Source organism: Labeo rohita, chromosome 14 (genome assembly GCF_022985175.1).
Source record: "Labeo rohita strain BAU-BD-2019 chromosome 14, IGBB_LRoh.1.0, whole genome shotgun sequence".
Taxonomy (NCBI): Eukaryota; Metazoa; Chordata; class Actinopteri; order Cypriniformes; family Cyprinidae; genus Labeo; species Labeo rohita.
The window spans coordinates 11,560,006-11,578,768 of NC_066882.1; the positions used below are offsets into that span (position 1 = coordinate 11,560,006).

Here is an 18,763-nt window from a genome sequence, read left to right on the forward strand (position 1 = left end):
ACAGAATGTCACAGAATTTGGCAAATTTGGGCTGAATAAATCAAAAATAGGTCACTTTACGTAAATCAAAATGCAACATGAACTAGGGTCTGCGACTATTAAGCTGCCAAAAAAACTATTTACAATATGAATCCTGCATGTTTTGCGTATCTCTGTGTGAATGAATAACGCTGATGCACGGTTACTGAAGCACGTGTGGCATTTGTGGTGTTTTCAGTCTCTGCCGCCTCAATATATGAGTACATGAACACATGAACATAATCTCTAAAACTGCTTTGAGAGTCACTTCAAGAGCATTTTGTTGTTTCTTTTGAGAAAAACTATTGTTATGTCATATACAAACAGAAACTCAAAAGTCTTCACAGCAACCAGTCAAAATAAAAGTCTGGTTTAACTTGAAGAAACATCTGCTACGGAATGTAATGATAGTACTCCCATTAATAATAAAATTATTATTAAAACATTATTTTTTTGGAATATTTACCAGAGAAATTGTTTGCTACAATTTATGTACCAGAAAAAATGTAAATACACAGCAGGTATTTCTGAAAAAAAAAACAAAAAACAAAAAAAGAATAATTCCTGATAATTAATGAAAAACACAGAATTTGAGAGAAAAAAAAAAAACATTAAATAATTTTTAAAATATAAAATCTATAATTAGAGATGCTTTTATTATTAAAATTTACTGAAACCATTAAAATTTAGAAACCATGGAAATAAGATACTTACTAGAAAACACTGATTTTTTTTTTTATAATTTGCTGTTAAATTGTGTATGTTTTATGATTTCAATTAATTAGACATGCTTTTTGATTCATACTTTGTTAATTGAACCACTAAAACAGAGTCTAGACAACTTAAAACATAAAAAAATGGAATCCAGTAAAAAAATAAAGGGAAAAAACAGAATTTGGAAAAAAAAAAAAAAAAAAAAAAAAAAAAAAACTTATAGAACAAATAAAATGGATTTAATGGGGCCCTACAATTAGATCCTAATGTTAGATCATTCTAAGATCAATCTGATGCTCAAGAAACATTTCATTTCAGGCTTGTCACACTAGTTATTCTGCTTAATATTTTTGTGGAAACACACATTTTTAGGACATTTAGATGAACAGCATTTATTTGAAATAAAAATGAATAATGTTTTGTAACATTATAAATGTCTTTACTGTCACTTTTAAATAATGTATTGCACCCTTGCTGAATTAAAAACTTTTTTTTTAAATGATGGTAGCTTATTACTCAAAAACACACACACAACCATGTTTATAGTTGATTTTGATTGTTTTGACATCACAATATTTACAGATGTATTCACAAGAATGAATAAGCAATATTCACATTGGCAAAGACGCTCAGAGCAAAATCAGGTTAATGGGAAAAAAGCAACATGTGCCAATGAGCTTTTGCTGACACTGCTTATGACTTGACCCCTTTAAAAAAGGTTTCAGTAACCTTACAGACTGTCAGGTTATTAGGCTGTGCAAGGCCTTGCATTTCAAAGCACTCACTATTTTTATTTTAATCCTCCATAATATAAACTGAGTCTAGTATTTTAAACCTAACTGGTAAATAAGAGATTCTAATTTTACATACTTCACCTTTATATCGGAAGCTGTTAATACAGCGTCAGGCTTGGGGCCATTCATGAATTGAATTGAGAATGAATGGTAAATTCCAATTCACTTCCTGGAATGGAATTGGAATTGGAATTGCATGCAGCTGACAGGAAATGGAACTGGAATTGAATTGGAATGTCAGGAAACAGAATTGAAATCAAATAAATTCCACTAAATTCCACTTGAGATATTTAGGCCTGAGAGATGCAATCTTACCGATGCCAAATTTCAGGAAATGATGATAATTCGATGCAATAAAAAGTGAATGAAATACATGAATGAACATGACTCATTTTTTTGTGAGTTAAGACATATATTATGTGGTAATCATATATTGAATGTATAGTACATCCAGAAACTAATCACCACTGTCATTCAATTATTAATTCATAATGTACAGTTCTCATCTTTATTTACTTGCATTTGATCAACTGTATTTCATACATTACTTGGTATTTGTACAGCATCATAAATAAAGTTCAAATGTATGTCTCTAAATGCAATCACAAATAAATGCTCAGAAACAGCAATAAACGGAATTCAGTGGAATTTTCCTGAATTGAATTCCACTTCCTGTAATTCCAATTTAATTCCAACTCTGTTTCCTGTAATTGTTGTTGAATTCCAATTCCAATTCCAATTCCATTTCCTTCTTTGAATTGGAATTGTTAAGTTCATTCCTGAATTGACCCCAACCCTGTACAGCATGATGAAAGCCAGTAGTAAATTCAGAGTTCTGGTAAAAGCAAAGGGGCTTAAAGACATCAATACTACAGTGGAGTAATGAGGACTACAAGCCTGTGTGTGTGGAACCAGACGCTGAAGAGGCAGAGTGTCACCAAACACACATACACACACACACATTTCTGCATTAAGATTTCATGAGCTGGGAAGGCTGGGCCATTTACTACTATCTTTGAACACACAGGAAGTTCTTGAAGGTCAGATAAGCCTGTTAAATATCTGAGAGGCAAAATCTGGCAGGGTTTTTAGAGGCAAGCTTGAGGGTGTGTTTATGTGTGTTTTGTTCAAAAGAGCTGCAGGAGAATACTGAAGCAGAAGTGCTAGGCTGATGTGTATCTGTGTGTGTGTTGTGTAAGACCTGACTACGGTCCCGTGCGCTGGTGTCTCTGATCTTCTGGATGAAGTAGAAGATCAGCCAAGCAGAGGAGATAATCATCAGCACGATAAAGGAGATGGAGACAAACACCAAGGAGCCACGGTTGATGTTCTTGGGGAGGCCTCGTGATCCCACCATCACAGATACTAAAACAGTCTGGTTCTTCTCCAGGAATCCCAGAATCTCCTTCCCAAAGGACTCTGTGATCATGACTGCCACTATGTCTCCAGTGCCTTTAGAGAGAGAGGTTATATTGAGATACTGATTGCAATGGATTCTAATGTGTTAAGATTTATATTGACTTATTTTATGCATTTCATAATTTCACAGCACAATTTATAGACAAAACAGATCAGATGTATATTTTTGCATATTTTTATAGTCATACTCAATTGGTCAGAAACAAGGGAATGAGGCCTAAGAAACACACAGAGATCCATACAAACAACAATTTACAAGAAAGATACAAAACTAATTCCAGATGCACATTTTTTCTTTGTTAACAAGCCTGCATTGTAAGCATATCAAAGCACCTTTCACAGACGGACTAATGTTGTCCAATTCAGTTTAATACTCCTGATCTGACCTATTAAACATTCACAGTCACACAAATGGCACAGTAATCATGCCAACACAAAATGAGGACAAACAAACACCCCGTCCATCCCCCCACTACAAACGCACACAATAACACCTATCTGGGGCTTAGGCCGTGCCACAGACACTGATAATAATACTAGCCCTTAGGCTTTGCAATAATAAGGTTAGAACAGTACAGATGGAAACCTTTTGCAGACCTGTCCTAGTCAGTGATCTAATCTCACCGTATTCTGCACTTGAACTGCCCTATATACAGGAAAACAAATGCAATGACAAATACAATCTCATAACTATTGTGCTGGTCAGAATACCTTTAAGCAAATGAGAGTCAAAACTTTGTTACTTTGACCACAGTGCTTGATGGCACAAATTCAAAATACTCAAAACTATTTTGAGAGACACAGTTGAGGTCAAAAGTTTACATTAACCTTGCAGAATCTGCAAAATGTAAATTATTTTGGCAAAATAAGAGTCATGATACAAAATGCATGTTATTTTTTATTTAGTACTGACCTGAATAAGATATTTTACATAAAAGGTGTAAACATATAGACCCTGTTCAAAAGTTTACATATGCTTGATTCTTAATACGGTGTTGTTACCTGGATGACCTGTGTTTTTTGTTTAGTGATAGTCATTCATGAGTCCCTTGTTTGTCCTAAACAGTTGAACTGCCTGCTGTTTTCCAAAAAAGTCCTTTAGGTCCCACAAATTCTTTGGTTTTTCAGCATTTTTGTGTATTTGAACCCTTTCCAACAATGACTGTATGATTTTAAGATCAATTTTTTCACACTGAGGACAACTGAGGGACTCGTATGCAACTATTGCAGAAGGTTCAAATGCTCACTGATGCTCCAAAAAAAAAAAAAAAAAAAATGATGCATTAAGAGCCAGGGGTGTAAACTTTTGAACAGATGTGTAAATTTTTCTTTCTATTTTGCCTAAATACCATATTCATTTCATTTAGTACTGCCCTTCAGAAGCTACAGAAGATACTTACATGTTTCCCAAAAGTGAAAATAAGTTCAGTTTAATTGTCCCTGATCGTTAAATGCAAAAAGTTTTCACCCCCGGCTGTTAATGCAGTTTCTCCTTCAGGAGCATGAGTGAGCAATTGAACCTTCTGTAATAGTTGCATATGAGTGCCTTAGTTGTCTTCAGTGTGAAAAGATGGATGTCAAAATCATACAGTCATTGTTGGAAAGGGTTCAAATACATAAAAATGCTGAAAAACTAAAGAATTTGTGGGACCTGATTTTTTTGAAGAGCAGCGGGCAGTTTAACTGTTCAGGACAAACAGTGGACTCTCACTAAAAAAAAAAAAAAAAAAAAAAAAAACAAAAACAAATACACAGCTGTGGATCATTCAGGTAACAACACAGTATTAAGAATCAAGCATATGTAACTTCTGAATGGGTCATTTTTATAAATTCAGCTATTATTTTCTCTTGTGGGCTATATGTAGACATCTTCTATGTGAAATATCTTATTCAAGTCAGTACTAAATAAAAAAAATAATATGCATTTTGTATGATCCCTCTTATTTTGGTAAAATAATTCACATTTTGCAGATTCTGCAAGGTGTATCTAAACATTTGACCTCAACTGTATATGCCAGACTGCCTCTGTCTTATTTAGCTGTGCTCTGACATTTTCACATGCAACTCTGAGTTTGTGGCTTCTGGCATTTTAGATTGCAAGTCTTTGAATTGACAGACTGCAGTAACACATCTTTGAGGTAAAGTTCTTTGATAAACCACTGCGATACCATAATACAAAATTGACTGGCTTTTTCCAATGACGAGTCTCCATGCCTCTAGGGTCTACAAGGCACAAATCTACTTTCACAGCTTTGTAGCAGCAGATAGCGCAGCAGATAGCATAGCAAGGCTGTGAAAGAATCAAAAGGCACATAGGTTATGCAAAACCTCACAAAAGGCACCACATGAAGCTATTAGTTCTTGTTGATTACTAAGAAATGCGAAGCACAATGAAACAAATCATATAATTCCTAAAAAGCACAGCTTGACAACTTCAAAGGTGTCATGACATGAGAAAAAAAAATTGTCTTTAGCATATAACAGGTCTTTGTACCATAGTTTAAAACATCCTCCTCATTATAAACAAAGCATTTAATTAAACTCCAAAAATGGCTTCTCTGAGAGGGCATGATGACGTCATGGGGGAACAAACAATTGCATAAACACCGCCTCCATAGCAAGACATCGATGAATAGTTATTGTCTCACCACAGGCTCCGCCCATTGGGCTTCAGTCTTGTAACAGCTGACACTTGATTACTTCAAAAAGCAAATCAAAATTACAATCACTGACACTATCTTGTCTACACTGGATACTGTATACAGACGCGCGTTCATTTTCTGTTTAAGTCCATGCGATTGAGTCTGTCGTTAATAGGACAAATGGAGCGAAAGTTTGCTTTGATGCATTTGGTTTAAACAGCTTGTTCGCATCTTTGTACAGATATCAGAAAGATCCCAGCGTAAGGAACAAGTGGATAGTTTATTTATTAACAGCATCCTGTTTCATGTCAATGATTTGTTGAAAGATGAAATGGTACTAGATCTGACTGCAGCTGCATCACAAACTGTAAGTAAGTGGCTTCATAAAGTTGTGTCTGGAAATGACTGTTTTATTTTGATTATGTTGTCAAACAATCACATGCAATAGTGAGGGGGCGGGGCACTGATACTGTTTCCTATGCAGTGACATTAGCCAATCATAACAGTGGCCGATTACTGACAAGCCTTAAAGGACACATCCCTTAAAACAGGTCGCTTTAGACCGAGGGTCAGAATGAGAGTTAAAAATAATCATTCTAACACATATCTGTGTGCAAAAATTTTTATTAACATTATAAGTAAACTTCAAGGAACTTATCGAAAAAATTAAAAAATCTATGTCATGACCTCTTTAATACAAACTATGAGAACGTATATGAAAGTATTCAGCATGATTTTTAGTTCACTAATTAAATGCAAGCAAATTTAAGATACTGACCTTGTTCAAACGGTGCATTTGGACATTGTCCTGTACATAAAGATGAGCTGTGGATCACTCTCAAATCATGTGTAATCTCAAAGCATTAACAGCAGATCACGATGCTCTAATGCTGGTATTCAAGTAAAAGAGTCGTTAAAAGTAAATACTACTGCTGTGTCATTAAAACATATGCTATTACTTTCTGAAATGCATCAAAATGTTTCAATGTAAATTTTTATCCTTGTAACTAGTTTGGAGTAAATATTAGATGAAATAAGCATTTTACCTGATAAAACTAAAACAATTTAACAACAACAATTTAACATAACAATTGTCTAAAATATGTTAGTATTATATTAGCCAACCTTCTTTCTACTTAGCATTTTCATCCGATGTTGAAAAACAGCTCCATACAGTATATCGTCCAATAACGAGATAAAATAATAATAAAAATGCCTAAAACTACATATATACACTCACCACTCTTAAAATAATGAATGTTGAATGAAGTTTATTAAGCGTTTCATTGGATTAAGATTCAACTTTAGTGTAAGGCTAAAGGATGAACAGTATGCATTTGTTATGGAAGTGATGAAGGGAACATCATCTTGTGTACAAAAACTGTTGCATCTTACAGCCAAATCCTGAATGTCTTAAGGGTGCAAAGAGCGTGAAAAAGAAGTCTGAATGCCACAGAATGTCAGTGTAAATGTGGCTGCTTGTGTGTTTGACATTATGCGTTTCATCATGCATAAAGAAAGGTTTAATTACGCAGTCTACCAGCTTTTTATATGCACTGGTGTACGTGAGCACTTATGTTTATGCACAGGTGTGAATGAGACGTGACTGTTTAGCACGCTTTCTGGCTCAGAAGGCAGTTTGTCAGCAGTAAAGATGATGTCTAAGGCAGGACAGGGACAATTTGCTCCAGCGGTGACTGATAGAGCAGCTCTGACTATCTCCAAGGCCGTTTTTCTCCATAAGCAGCATGAAAACCAACAGATGTATTTCATGATGTATATCATGGTACATAACTCACTTCTACAGACACAGTCTGTTAATGGTACAAAATATTATGAGCTATAAATTATATATTAATTTTAATAATAATCATATGATCGCATAAGATCCCAATTGAGATTTCAATAAAATTAGCCCAAGACAGATTAAAATGTAAAAAAGTTTAATGACTCGCCCTTTGTGCATTGTGAATTGCTGACCTCCAAAAGTTAAAAAAACTCCAAATGGCCTTATTTTACAACAGCAATGGACATTTATTTTATTCATTATTGACTGTTCCTCCTATAAAGGTCAAGGAATGCAAATATTGATTTGTGTTAAAGAGGAAACTCCCTCAAAGGTGGTCTTAAGCCCTGCACATGCTGACTGCCGCCAACAGTGAAGGTGAAGTGATCCTTCAAACCACAGTGACTCAAGAGACCATGTGGCATTATGAATTTAGACGCACTTTGCATGTAATTGGCTATAAAACAGAGTTTCTACTGATGTCACAGTCTCTTTAAACCGTATTTGAACAGGTATTTAAACGTGTTGATGCTATTGTACAAATAAAGCTCAGAGAAAAGCATGACTTCTTATCTCCTTATTATATAAATACATTTACAATAATTATTTACAAAATGCAACATGCAACTTCAGAGTGCCAGTAAATGCAAACCAGAGCAAAAAAAATAAATAAATGAAGATGCTTGTACACTACCAATCAATTTTAATGTTTTTTAAAGAAGTCTCTTCTGCTCAACTGCATTTATTTAATCCAAAATACAACAAAAGCAGTAATATTGTGAAATATTTTTACTATTTAAAATAATAGCTTTCTATTTGATTATATTTTAAAATGGAATTTATTCTTAAAATCAAAGCATTTTCAGCATAATTACTCCAGTCTTCAATGTCAATGCTTCAGAAATCATTCTAAAACATCCTTCTTATTATTATTATCATTAATAATAATAATATTTGAAACAGTTGGGTAATTGATCAAAGATCAGCATTTATAATAATAATAATAATAATAAATGTTTTTTGAGCAGCAAATCACAAACAGAATGATTTCTGAAGGGTCATGTGAGTGAAGTAGTGTTTTAATGAAGTAAAAGTTCAGCTTTGAAATCACAGGATTAAATTACACATTAAAATATCAAAATTGTACTGTTTTTGATGTACTTTGTATCAAATAAATGCAGGCTTGATGAGCAGAAGAAACTTCTTCATTAAAAATTATTTTAAAAAAATCTGGTGTGTGTACTGGTAGTGTATATCTTTGACATTTGCTAATAGCACATTCAAACTTCATTACTGAAGTTTCATTATCATTAAAGAACCTGATATAAATCTAAACATAAATATATGTAACTGCAGGCCTTTCTATAAAGTTTGTTCCTCTTGAAAACAGTGTGTCAGTTTGTTTGCAGCTTTCGGGTTAAAAACACATCTCCACCCCCACATGCATGCACATATACGAATACAACCCCAAACTTCCTGTCAGTGCACAAAATGCATTCATCGAAAGGTTGTGATCTGAATGTGTGACTAAAACCTACATATGAAAATACTGCCTCACATGTATTAATAAAAAGGTCATATGTTGCAGGAACAATGATCAATCTGAGTAAATCCAAGCATTGATGCATTGATTTTTTTTTTCTACATTGATCCAGATAATATATTTTTATATTTATAATTAATTTTGAATTATTATTATTCAGTTTTAGTTTTGTAATTTTAGATTTAGTTTAATTTTATTTTAGTTACTTTCCAAAGTAGCATTTCAAATTTTCCTTTAAGCTTTTAATTAAGAAGACGGCATTTATATTATACAAAAGCTGAAGATCTTGTATAAGATCTTAACACTGAACTTAGGAACTCAACCAGGCTTGCATCCCTATGCTGTTGATGAACAATTGGGCATTTGTCTCGTGACACTATGAATCAAAATCCAAAATAATCATAAGGTACCTCAAGATTTCACTATTAACAGCTGGTACATAGAGGTTTGAATCCCATAGGTGGCAGGGGAAAAGGACCCTCTGAATAAATCATGCAATCCTGCTATATTTAAACATCTCATCGATCCCATTCTGATAGCGCTGCCGTGACTCACCATCTCCCCTTATCTTCCCCTTTTCGCCGTTTCTCCCTCAACCTACCCCTGTATACATCCCATCACACTTCTGAGAAGCTTTAGGTTAAATCCTATGTGTCCTGTGCATCTTAAGCTCTTGGATATGTGCCAAGCCAGAAGTGTGTGTGTGTGGGGAGAGAGTGCACCTGCAGAGCAACAGTGACTGCACTGGCGGATGGATTCCAGTACGCACAGTACTTCACCGTGTCCGACTGTCCTCAAAAACCAAACAAACACTCTCGGTCACACTCTCACGGCAGGTTTATAACCTCAAGACAAATTATGAAATGCCTATACACAAACAACACTTTCAGAATGGAAGTTGCAACAAGCAGACATTTGGAAATATAACATTATTCAGCATTAATCCTGAATGCTAATGCTCTGCATAACTGCTGTTTTGGTTTTATACAACTGAGAATCATCCATATATTTTCTCATAACATAAAAAACAATCCTCCAGACCTCCAGACACATCTGCTACTAAAAGCCACACACTTCGACAAACCACACACAGGATGTGTTCTTGCATTTAAAAACAACTAGACAGGGCACCACATAAATAGAACAGAACACAGAGGTTTTGAAAAGTTTCAAAACATCTTAATGCACCCATGCCGGAAGACATTTTAAAATTGTCGAAATGCAACTGTCACAGGTGTCAGTTAGCATGTGCACACAGATCAACAATTTAAAAGAAGTGAGAAAGCCTGCATCAGACAGACTGACAACTTAACTGTACAATGAATAACACAGAAGAATATTAAAATACACATTTTAAACAGGTGTAGAACTATAAAAATGCTACGAATGACATTACTGTTAGACACTGCAATAATCAATAAATAAATAAATAAATAAATAATTAAACGGCATATTACAGTGTGATTATCATCACACACTTCAAAAGAATGATTAATGTTACAATCTAAAATAATATACACTTGCATAATTCATAATAAACAATGCATAATGTATTATATGTAGCTTGATGTATTGTGGTGCGGTTGTCTCATGTCCGGTTACCATCTGTGTGGTCGGTTTAGTAAACATTAATGGAATGTAATGGACATTGAAACTGCTGTGTCAGCTGTTGCTTTTACCAAAATGCTTAAAAAATAATCATAAAAATACATTTTTGCTGAGCACAGCAACATTTTCCCTCAAACTGTCTGCTGTCCACTGTACAAAAGTCTTTTAATGTAAGTGACAGCTACACACACACACACACACACACACCTATGTTTTGACTAGCTTCATTTTGCAGTTAGCTTCACTTTGCCAATTTTGGAGCTGCAAAATAAAACTGTTTCTCTATTGCACTGACACACACACACACACTACAAACTCTCCCATTTAGTCCTTGGACAATGACATTTCTCGATAATGTACCTCACTGAATTAAAATCTGCTATAAGCACTACAAAGGCCTTAAAGGAGAAGTCCACTTTCAGAACAACAGTTTACAAATAATTTACTCACTCCCTTGTCATGCAAGATGTTCATGTCTTTCTGTCTTCAGTCGTCAAGAAATTATGGTTTTTAAGGAAAGCATTTCAGGATTTTTCTCCATGTAATGGACTTCAATGGTGCCCCCAATTTTGAACTTCCAAAATGTAGTTTAAATGCAGCTTCAAAGGGCTCTAAACAATCCCAGCCGAGGAAGAAGGGTCTTATCTAGCGGAACGATTTGTCATTTTTTTGAAAAATGTAAATTTGTATACTTTTTAAGCACAAAAGCTCGTGCAACACTAGCTCTGGGATGCACGTCCACGACGCTACGTGTGTTTACAAAGCGAACGTGCAAAGACTAATGAAGTGCAAGTAGGTCAAACGCTGTTTACAAACAAAAAGGTACAACGATGTCGGACGATTTTAAAGTTGTAGGAGAAAATGAGTGAGTTTTTCGCCCTACCTTTTTGAGCCGAAGTACACATACAATGAACTGCAGCGACACAAGCCTTAATTTCTTTACGACTGAAGACAGAAAGACATGAACATCTTGGATAACAAGCGGATGAGTAAATTATTTGTAAATTGTTGTTCTGAAAGTGAAGTTCTCCTTTAAAGTAACTAGTCAGGTGCATCTGTAAAATCACCATGCTCTGTGAAGAAATAACAACTACCACTTCCTATAGTTTTAACCAAGACAAAAGATTCTGTCCAATGAAACTATCCATTTGCATGTATATACATTCTGAACAAAACTTCTGCATGTTAACATGTAGTGTTAAAATTTCCATAACAGGAGAAACAGGCTTTGAGTAATATCTAAAGGAACTGATTAAAGTTAGAAATGTCTGCATGACACTAAGTACATGGCACAGATTAGAAGGAGAGTGCTGCATTAGTCATAATGAGAATACATTAATTATGGCGCTCACCTTCATGAGCCATCGTGACTGTGTCCTCTTTGGTGCTGTTATTGTAGATAATGACAGCTGAGGCATTGAAAGCAGCTGCCTTAAGGATCTTCTCCTTGAAGGTGCACTTCCCTCTCTGCATAATGGCCACCCAGTGTGTGGTTTTCGGAGGGACTATAAACCGGGTGTGTGGACAGCAGCCTTGCAAATCCACTGCTAAAAATAAAAAAAAGAAAGAGGTTCTCAATTCCTGTATACATTTACATTTTGTACAGTACACATGTTCCAATACAAGTGAGACTCATTCGCTTAACCTGTTTTGAGTTCGCAATTTTTTTGGAGTAATATAGAAATATATTAAGTTTTATTTATTTTATTTCAAATTAATTTATTGTACATTTAATTCATACTTGACATTAATTGGTAACTGGTATCAATAATCATGAAATTCCACTTGTATTGAATATAGAAATTTGAAAGGTCATCCCACGACCAGCAATACATCCTTATGCATAGACATGAAAAACTATTTAAAAGTACAGTTCACCTGAAAAAGAAGATTCTGTCATTAATTGTTGGATAAAGTCATATTTCCGTTCTCTTTGTGAACAAAAAGTATTCTCGTAGCCTCATAAAATCAAGGTTGAATAACTGAATAGTCATTCAAGATGAACCAAGATGAACAAAGGTATTACAGGTTTGGTATGACATGAGGGTGAGTAATTAATGACAGAATTATAATTTTGGGGTCAACTATGCCTGTAATACTGTATACCACAATATAAAGTACAGTAATTAATACTTTTATTCAGCAAAGACACATTAAATCTATCAAAAGAGACAGTAGCACTGTAAGTAGCACAGATATATTTGTAGCAGTAGCCAAAAATACACTGTATGGGTCAAAATTGTTGATTTTATCTAAAAAATAATTAGGATATTAAGTGGGATATGTTCCATGAAGATATTTTGTACATTTCCTACCGTAACTATATAAAAACGAAATTTTTAATTAGTAATATGCATTGCTAAGAACTTCATTTGGACAACTTTAAAGGTGATATGATACGGCCAAGATGATACGACCAAATATTGTCATTTCCTAACAAACCATACATTAATGAAAAGCTTGATGATATATATCTTGATTTAATGATGACCCTTAGGACTGGTTTATTGGTCCAGGGTCACGTATATTTTACACAAATGTTGCTCTTTTGAACTCTATTTGTCGAAAAATATTGTGGTTTCCACAAAAGTATTAAAGAGCACAGTTGTTTTCAGCATTGATAATAATAAGAAATGTTTATTGAGCACCAAATCAGCATATTAGAATGACTGCAGTAATAGGCCTAATTCATAAACAATCCTATTCATAAACAATTCTAAAGAGATCAACTAAGAATCCACTACAAATCCAACTGGATGAACTGAGTCAGTAGGTTGTGTTTAAATGCAGCCTCACTGCGTGCTGTTGATTTGCAGTCCTGATGAAACTCACCCTCACCACCATGACATTTGTGGACTGAAAGCATATCACCACTAAACTCATTAGCAATGTAATAGAGTATGTGGGGGCTGCTTGCCTCCCTATTTCTTATGTGATTGCTCCATTGACACTGGAGATTATGGCGGCGCTCTGATGAGTTGGGCTATGCAAACTAATGCCCTGTCACTTCCAAACACTGACTCATATGTCGAAGCCGCCTGGCCCGCTCTCGAGGAGAGGTGGAACCCCCACAGGGAGGCAGAGCAGGTCACGATAATTGATTGTGTTTAAAAGGTAATACGAAGGCTTTTGCTTGTTTCAGCACCCAGCCCACCTCCCCAGCAAAGCCCACCATCCTTCCCTCAAGGCATTGTAGCAAGACTAGGAAAAAGAAGGCAGAATGCAGGAAGAAATCTCTTTACCATTAGGATCACACACACAAATGCATGCACCCTCACATATCTGAGCATGCTCGCACAGACACAGAAGATGAAGCAGAATCAAATATTCATCAGTTTGCAGCATCAACACTGAGATAATGTTGGTGTTTAGGTGTGTGTGGGGGTGTTTACTGAGGTGGAGGAGCAACAGACGAGTCCAGAAGCTAATAATGTTGGTCCACAAGCTAATATTGTAGGCCTTATGAGCGCCATAATATTAGTATCAGCATGAATGATTCATGCAGCTGACCTGCAGCTGATGAGTAGAGCTGAGATACAGTCGTAATATGAATCCAAAAATCACCTGATATTAAATCATAAAACAGCCTGATGGTGCATCATAGATGGGCTGAGAGCAAATAACAAATGGGAACAGGAGGAAATGAATTCACAATCATATATTTCCATAACAACAAAAAGAGATAAATATAGAACCTAATTTTATCTCTGCGTCCATCAAAACGTGTTCATTAAATGAAAATGTTTACATAATTAATGTGTTGTAATTGCAGTTAGTACTGAATGTCCTTTAAGGTCAAGGTTGGTGTTGCATTAGTGCATCTCTGACTTAGCAGTGTTATCAGTGCTGAGAGGGCATATTTGGGTTCGTAAGGAAAGCTGGTGAAATCTGGTCTTCTATTTGATCTTTCTCCAAATTACATAAGGTTATATAATGAGCAACTCAATGACATCCCCAAAAACTTAGTGATAAAGCATGAACACGTGAAACAATCGGGGCGGTTTTGTGTCTCAACTTTGACATGGACATATTCAAACTGTGAATGTTTGTGTCCTCAGCATGAGAGGTTAAACATTAAAGTCCATTTCACGTCGTGTGGAAATAAAAAAAACTTTCCATGGCTAAAAAACAAACTAGGGCATGAAACTCATTTTAAGATTGGTCAGTGAAAAAGCTAGCTGTAACCTTTAGAAAATGTTGATCATCATCCTCAGGAGGTCAAAGAAAATTATCATTATTTTGACATTCATATATTTTGTTATAGTTATAGATCATTTAATGTTTGCAGGGCACAATGAAGTTTTAAAACCAAAATGTTGGCCACATCTAAATACAGTTTAAAACTCTGATATGCTTGATTGTCATCTTCTAAATATTAAATAAACATCAAAATACCAAAAACTGTAATGTTTGCAGCTCATAAAATATAACCATGGGTGACAAGTTGCTAGTAAAAAAAAAATAGTAAAAGTAGTAGCTAGTAAAAAAAAAAAAAAAAAAAAAAAATACACAACGGTTTGTAGTTACTTATGGTTCCGTTAAAATAAATAAATAAATAAATAAAATACTTAAGGGCTTGAATTTCAATGTGGGCTTGAAAGTATCATGCATAATTTCACCAATTCCCACAGTTTTCAAGCTTATAATGCAGGAAATTCCAACAAACATTTATTTACCAAAGCATGTCACAGATATTATTAGTCCAAAGAAGTATTTTTAAAAAATTCTGTGAGACTGTAATTTCACAAACAGCGTGAATTATTCAGCATATCATGACTTCCCTTTTCAAGAGTACTTGCATGGTATTTTCTGTCCTCTCGCACTAGAGCCGCCTCTCCAACAGCTTGCAACTACCAAATTGAGTAATTTTTCATGATTTATTACACTTAAACTGTAAAATACAAACAACATTGCCGTTTGGTGAATATTCACGTAAACAAAGTTGGTTATGTCTTAAGTGAATGCAGTACACAACAGTATTTGTAACAGTATACTGGATCTGTGCATTCAGTCTTAAATTGACAGCTGCCTACCGCATATGGACCAATTACAGTGTTTGCAGACAGTGATGATGTTTTTTTTGTAGGGGGAGTCTATCAGGTGGCAGAAAATGACAGTTTTAAAGAAGCAGTCTATCAAAAAGCCATGGAATAAAAGAAAAAAAAAAATTTGAGTTTATATTTCAAAATTGTTCCACTTGCAATTCCGAGATTACATCCCACAATTCTGATAAGAAAAATCAACTTGTTATTCTCTCTTTTCTTCTCAACTCAGAATCATGAGTTTATATCCCACACTTCTGTCTTTTTTTTCCCCTCATAATTTACAAAATCGCAATTGTTGAGTAAAATCAAGTTTTAAATTTTGAACTAGGAAATATAAACAGGAGAAACTTGCATTTGCAAGGACAAAAAAAAAAGTCAAAATTGTGAGACAAAATGGGTAAATGGTATGTAAAAAGTTATTAATTGTATTTCATGCTGTAACTGTAGGGCTACGGTACAATATGTGCCCTCTAAACCGCATATGTGTATATTATGTAGACCTACTGTTTAAATCAAATTTACGCTTTAAAAGTAGGGTAATCATTGCAGTTTTCATCCATAGTCTGCCAGTTTAAATGTCTGTGTTCAGCTTCAAATGGCGTCTTTGAAGATAGCATTCTATAAAAATTATTTGCATTTCAATTCAGACATCCAAAGGCACAATAATAATTTTTTTCTCTTGTTCCATGGATTTCACCCGTTTCCCTCCACCACACAAGGAGCTGCAAGTGACGTGACTGTGACGTCTACTCCAAATTGGTCTATACCTGCTACTGTCTGTGTTAATCAAACAACAAAAGACAAAAATAAACTCACTGGGTTAATCTGTATTTACAGAGTGAAGATTAATGTGTTATTTTACATTTGACTACTTTTTTCAATTTCTGTGAATTTCTTACTGAATGTTTACTTGTCTTTTTTTAGCTAAAATAAATTCAATTCAAAGTTTTACATAAAGCTTTCTTACACTGCGTAAGCTACTGCGCAACAAAATTACCCTATACGCCCCCATCTCCCCCGTCAAATTAAAAATCCCCACTATAAGAGTTATCTAATTGGGGAATTCCAAAAAGTGGGGAATATTTTGTCTTGCAATAACTTGAACATGTTATCAACCTAATCAAGAGAGTCTATCATGTGTTAACAAGGTTGTGCACAAAAGCTAAGATGCACCAAAATATTACATTTTTGATATTACATTTTGCAAATTAAAATAGGTAAAAACAGCTTCTAAGTCCCATAGAACCTCGTGCCCAGGAATCAGAACCAAATAAAATTCAATACCTGTTTTTTTATCTTTATAGTTTTCTCCTTTCCTTTAGTTTTTCTTTAAAAGTGAGTCAACTGCATAAAATATGATACAGTTTGTGACTTATCCTTTAGACTAATTCATGATCCAGTTAGGGCAAAAGTGCAGAAATTTAAAAGTAATTTAAAAGTAATCTTATTAAGATGTCTTACTGGAGAATTTAGATGGATTAAATCCCATGTCATATGTCATCTAAAGCAGTAAGAAGTCCTTGTTAAAGTATCTTTACAGGAAATTATTTGAACTTAATGACTCGGCGTGTTCACTCTTCTAAAAGCTTCAGACTTGACAAGAAGCTACCATCTTACCTAGCAAAAGCTGGTAAAATCCGGTTTAGTTTGATCTTAGAACAGAGAAATAAACAATGTCTGTCTGTTTTAGTTTTCATTGCATCACCATTTAAATGGACTCAGTGGAAAGCCTGGAAATGGACATACGCAAAACAAGAAAACATTCAAATGCATGTTCTCACATGTCCATTCTCTGCTCTAGTAAAATGGGGAGAATTACTAATGCTCAACATGAGGCAGAAGTTAAAGGGATCCTGTTATGAGGCTTTTGCCTACATTATTACTACATCATGTAGCTGCAAAATAAACAATAACGACATGAATATCAATATCAGAACACACTTCTAATGAAAATGTTACAGTTAATGAAATCTGCTGCTCTGGACATAATAATGACCCACATTTTCTAAGCCAATAACATTAGTTCAGAGGCTGGTCAAGCAATCTGGTACTAGGTCGTTTCTGTCAATCATTAGCTAGGACGAACAGATTGTCTGCAAATCAAATCGGGATCTTGTCCAATAGCTAGTCAGAGCATTATGGTTTTCACAAATTAAATGCAGTGCCGGAGGACATGCACTTCCTAGAAACCCGTCTCCATTAATTCTAATCAGACGATGTGAGGCATGAGAGTTGATCAGTGCGAGTTTAAAAACCAAATTGATCCCGTGTATCTGGGGTACGTCTGCTTGTCATCACTGGGCAGTAGGGATACACCAGCATTAAGTATTAGAAGAAACTAAAATATGCATTAAAATACAACGCAGATACGGTTAAGATCACTAACTGTCAGTACAATAATGATTAAAATAATTATTCGTATTATGTTTAACATATGACAATTGTGTTTAATTCCTGTTCAAAGCACATTATTCACCTTTGCACAGTATTACTCAGACAAGACTATGGACTCTGAAAACAATTCTAAACTGATTCTTCTCAAACGTAAAATAAAATTGAAGTATGTGCAGAATCTGCTGCCTTCTCTAGACTGTTCATTTTCATCTTTGTTTTTCCACCTCTAACACTGTCTGCACAACTACGACAGGCATGTGCAAGCTTAGGAATGCTAGATACCATCAGCAGAAGCAACAAAATCCTACCATCAGACCACCTGCACTATAATCAGACAAACGTCACATAACCCACATCTCAGTGAGGTATCTTTCATCTCTCCCTAAGGGAGTAACAAAGATACAACTTGGTTTTGCAAACCTGAACAGCTGGAACCTGTTCTTATGCTGTGTCTGAAACAAAATGTGATATTTGCATCACACCAAGAACAATTTTCAGGTTAATCTACAAAAGTTTTAATCACTTCAATATTACATAAACTACACGTAAAATTCCCGGAAAAGCTTTCAGACAGATGCAGAGTCATTCATCCACAGCAGAACTCCACAACAGAAAACCCTGTTAGACTGATATGTAGGTCAATCCTCCTGACAGAAGTGCACATGAGACTTGTTGATGATGACGACAAGGCACATCTCATCTACTGTATTTAAATCTGGCTATCTGGGTGCTAAGAGGTAAAGTCTGCAGCAGAAGACATGCCAGAGAAAGGGAGAGAAAAGGGAAGGTAGTTCTACATT

General features: G+C 34.9%; 1 protein-coding gene across 3 annotated transcripts in view; it reads right to left on the reverse strand.

Moving 5' to 3' along the window:
* rnf130 (ring finger protein 130) overlaps positions 1–18,763 on the reverse strand; it is a 53,931-nt gene that overhangs the window by 25,051 nt on the left and 10,117 nt on the right. For 2 of the 3 annotated variants that reach the window (XM_051127378.1, XM_051127377.1), the window contains exons 3-4: positions 11,877–12,071; positions 2,728–2,978 (exon numbers count right to left, since the gene is read on the reverse strand). In XM_051127378.1, coding sequence (XP_050983335.1) covers positions 2,728–2,978; positions 11,877–12,071 — 446 coding nt within the window. The remainder of the gene's footprint in view (positions 1–2,727; positions 2,979–11,876; positions 12,072–18,763) is intronic. The other variant, XM_051127380.1, reaches the window with a different exon arrangement.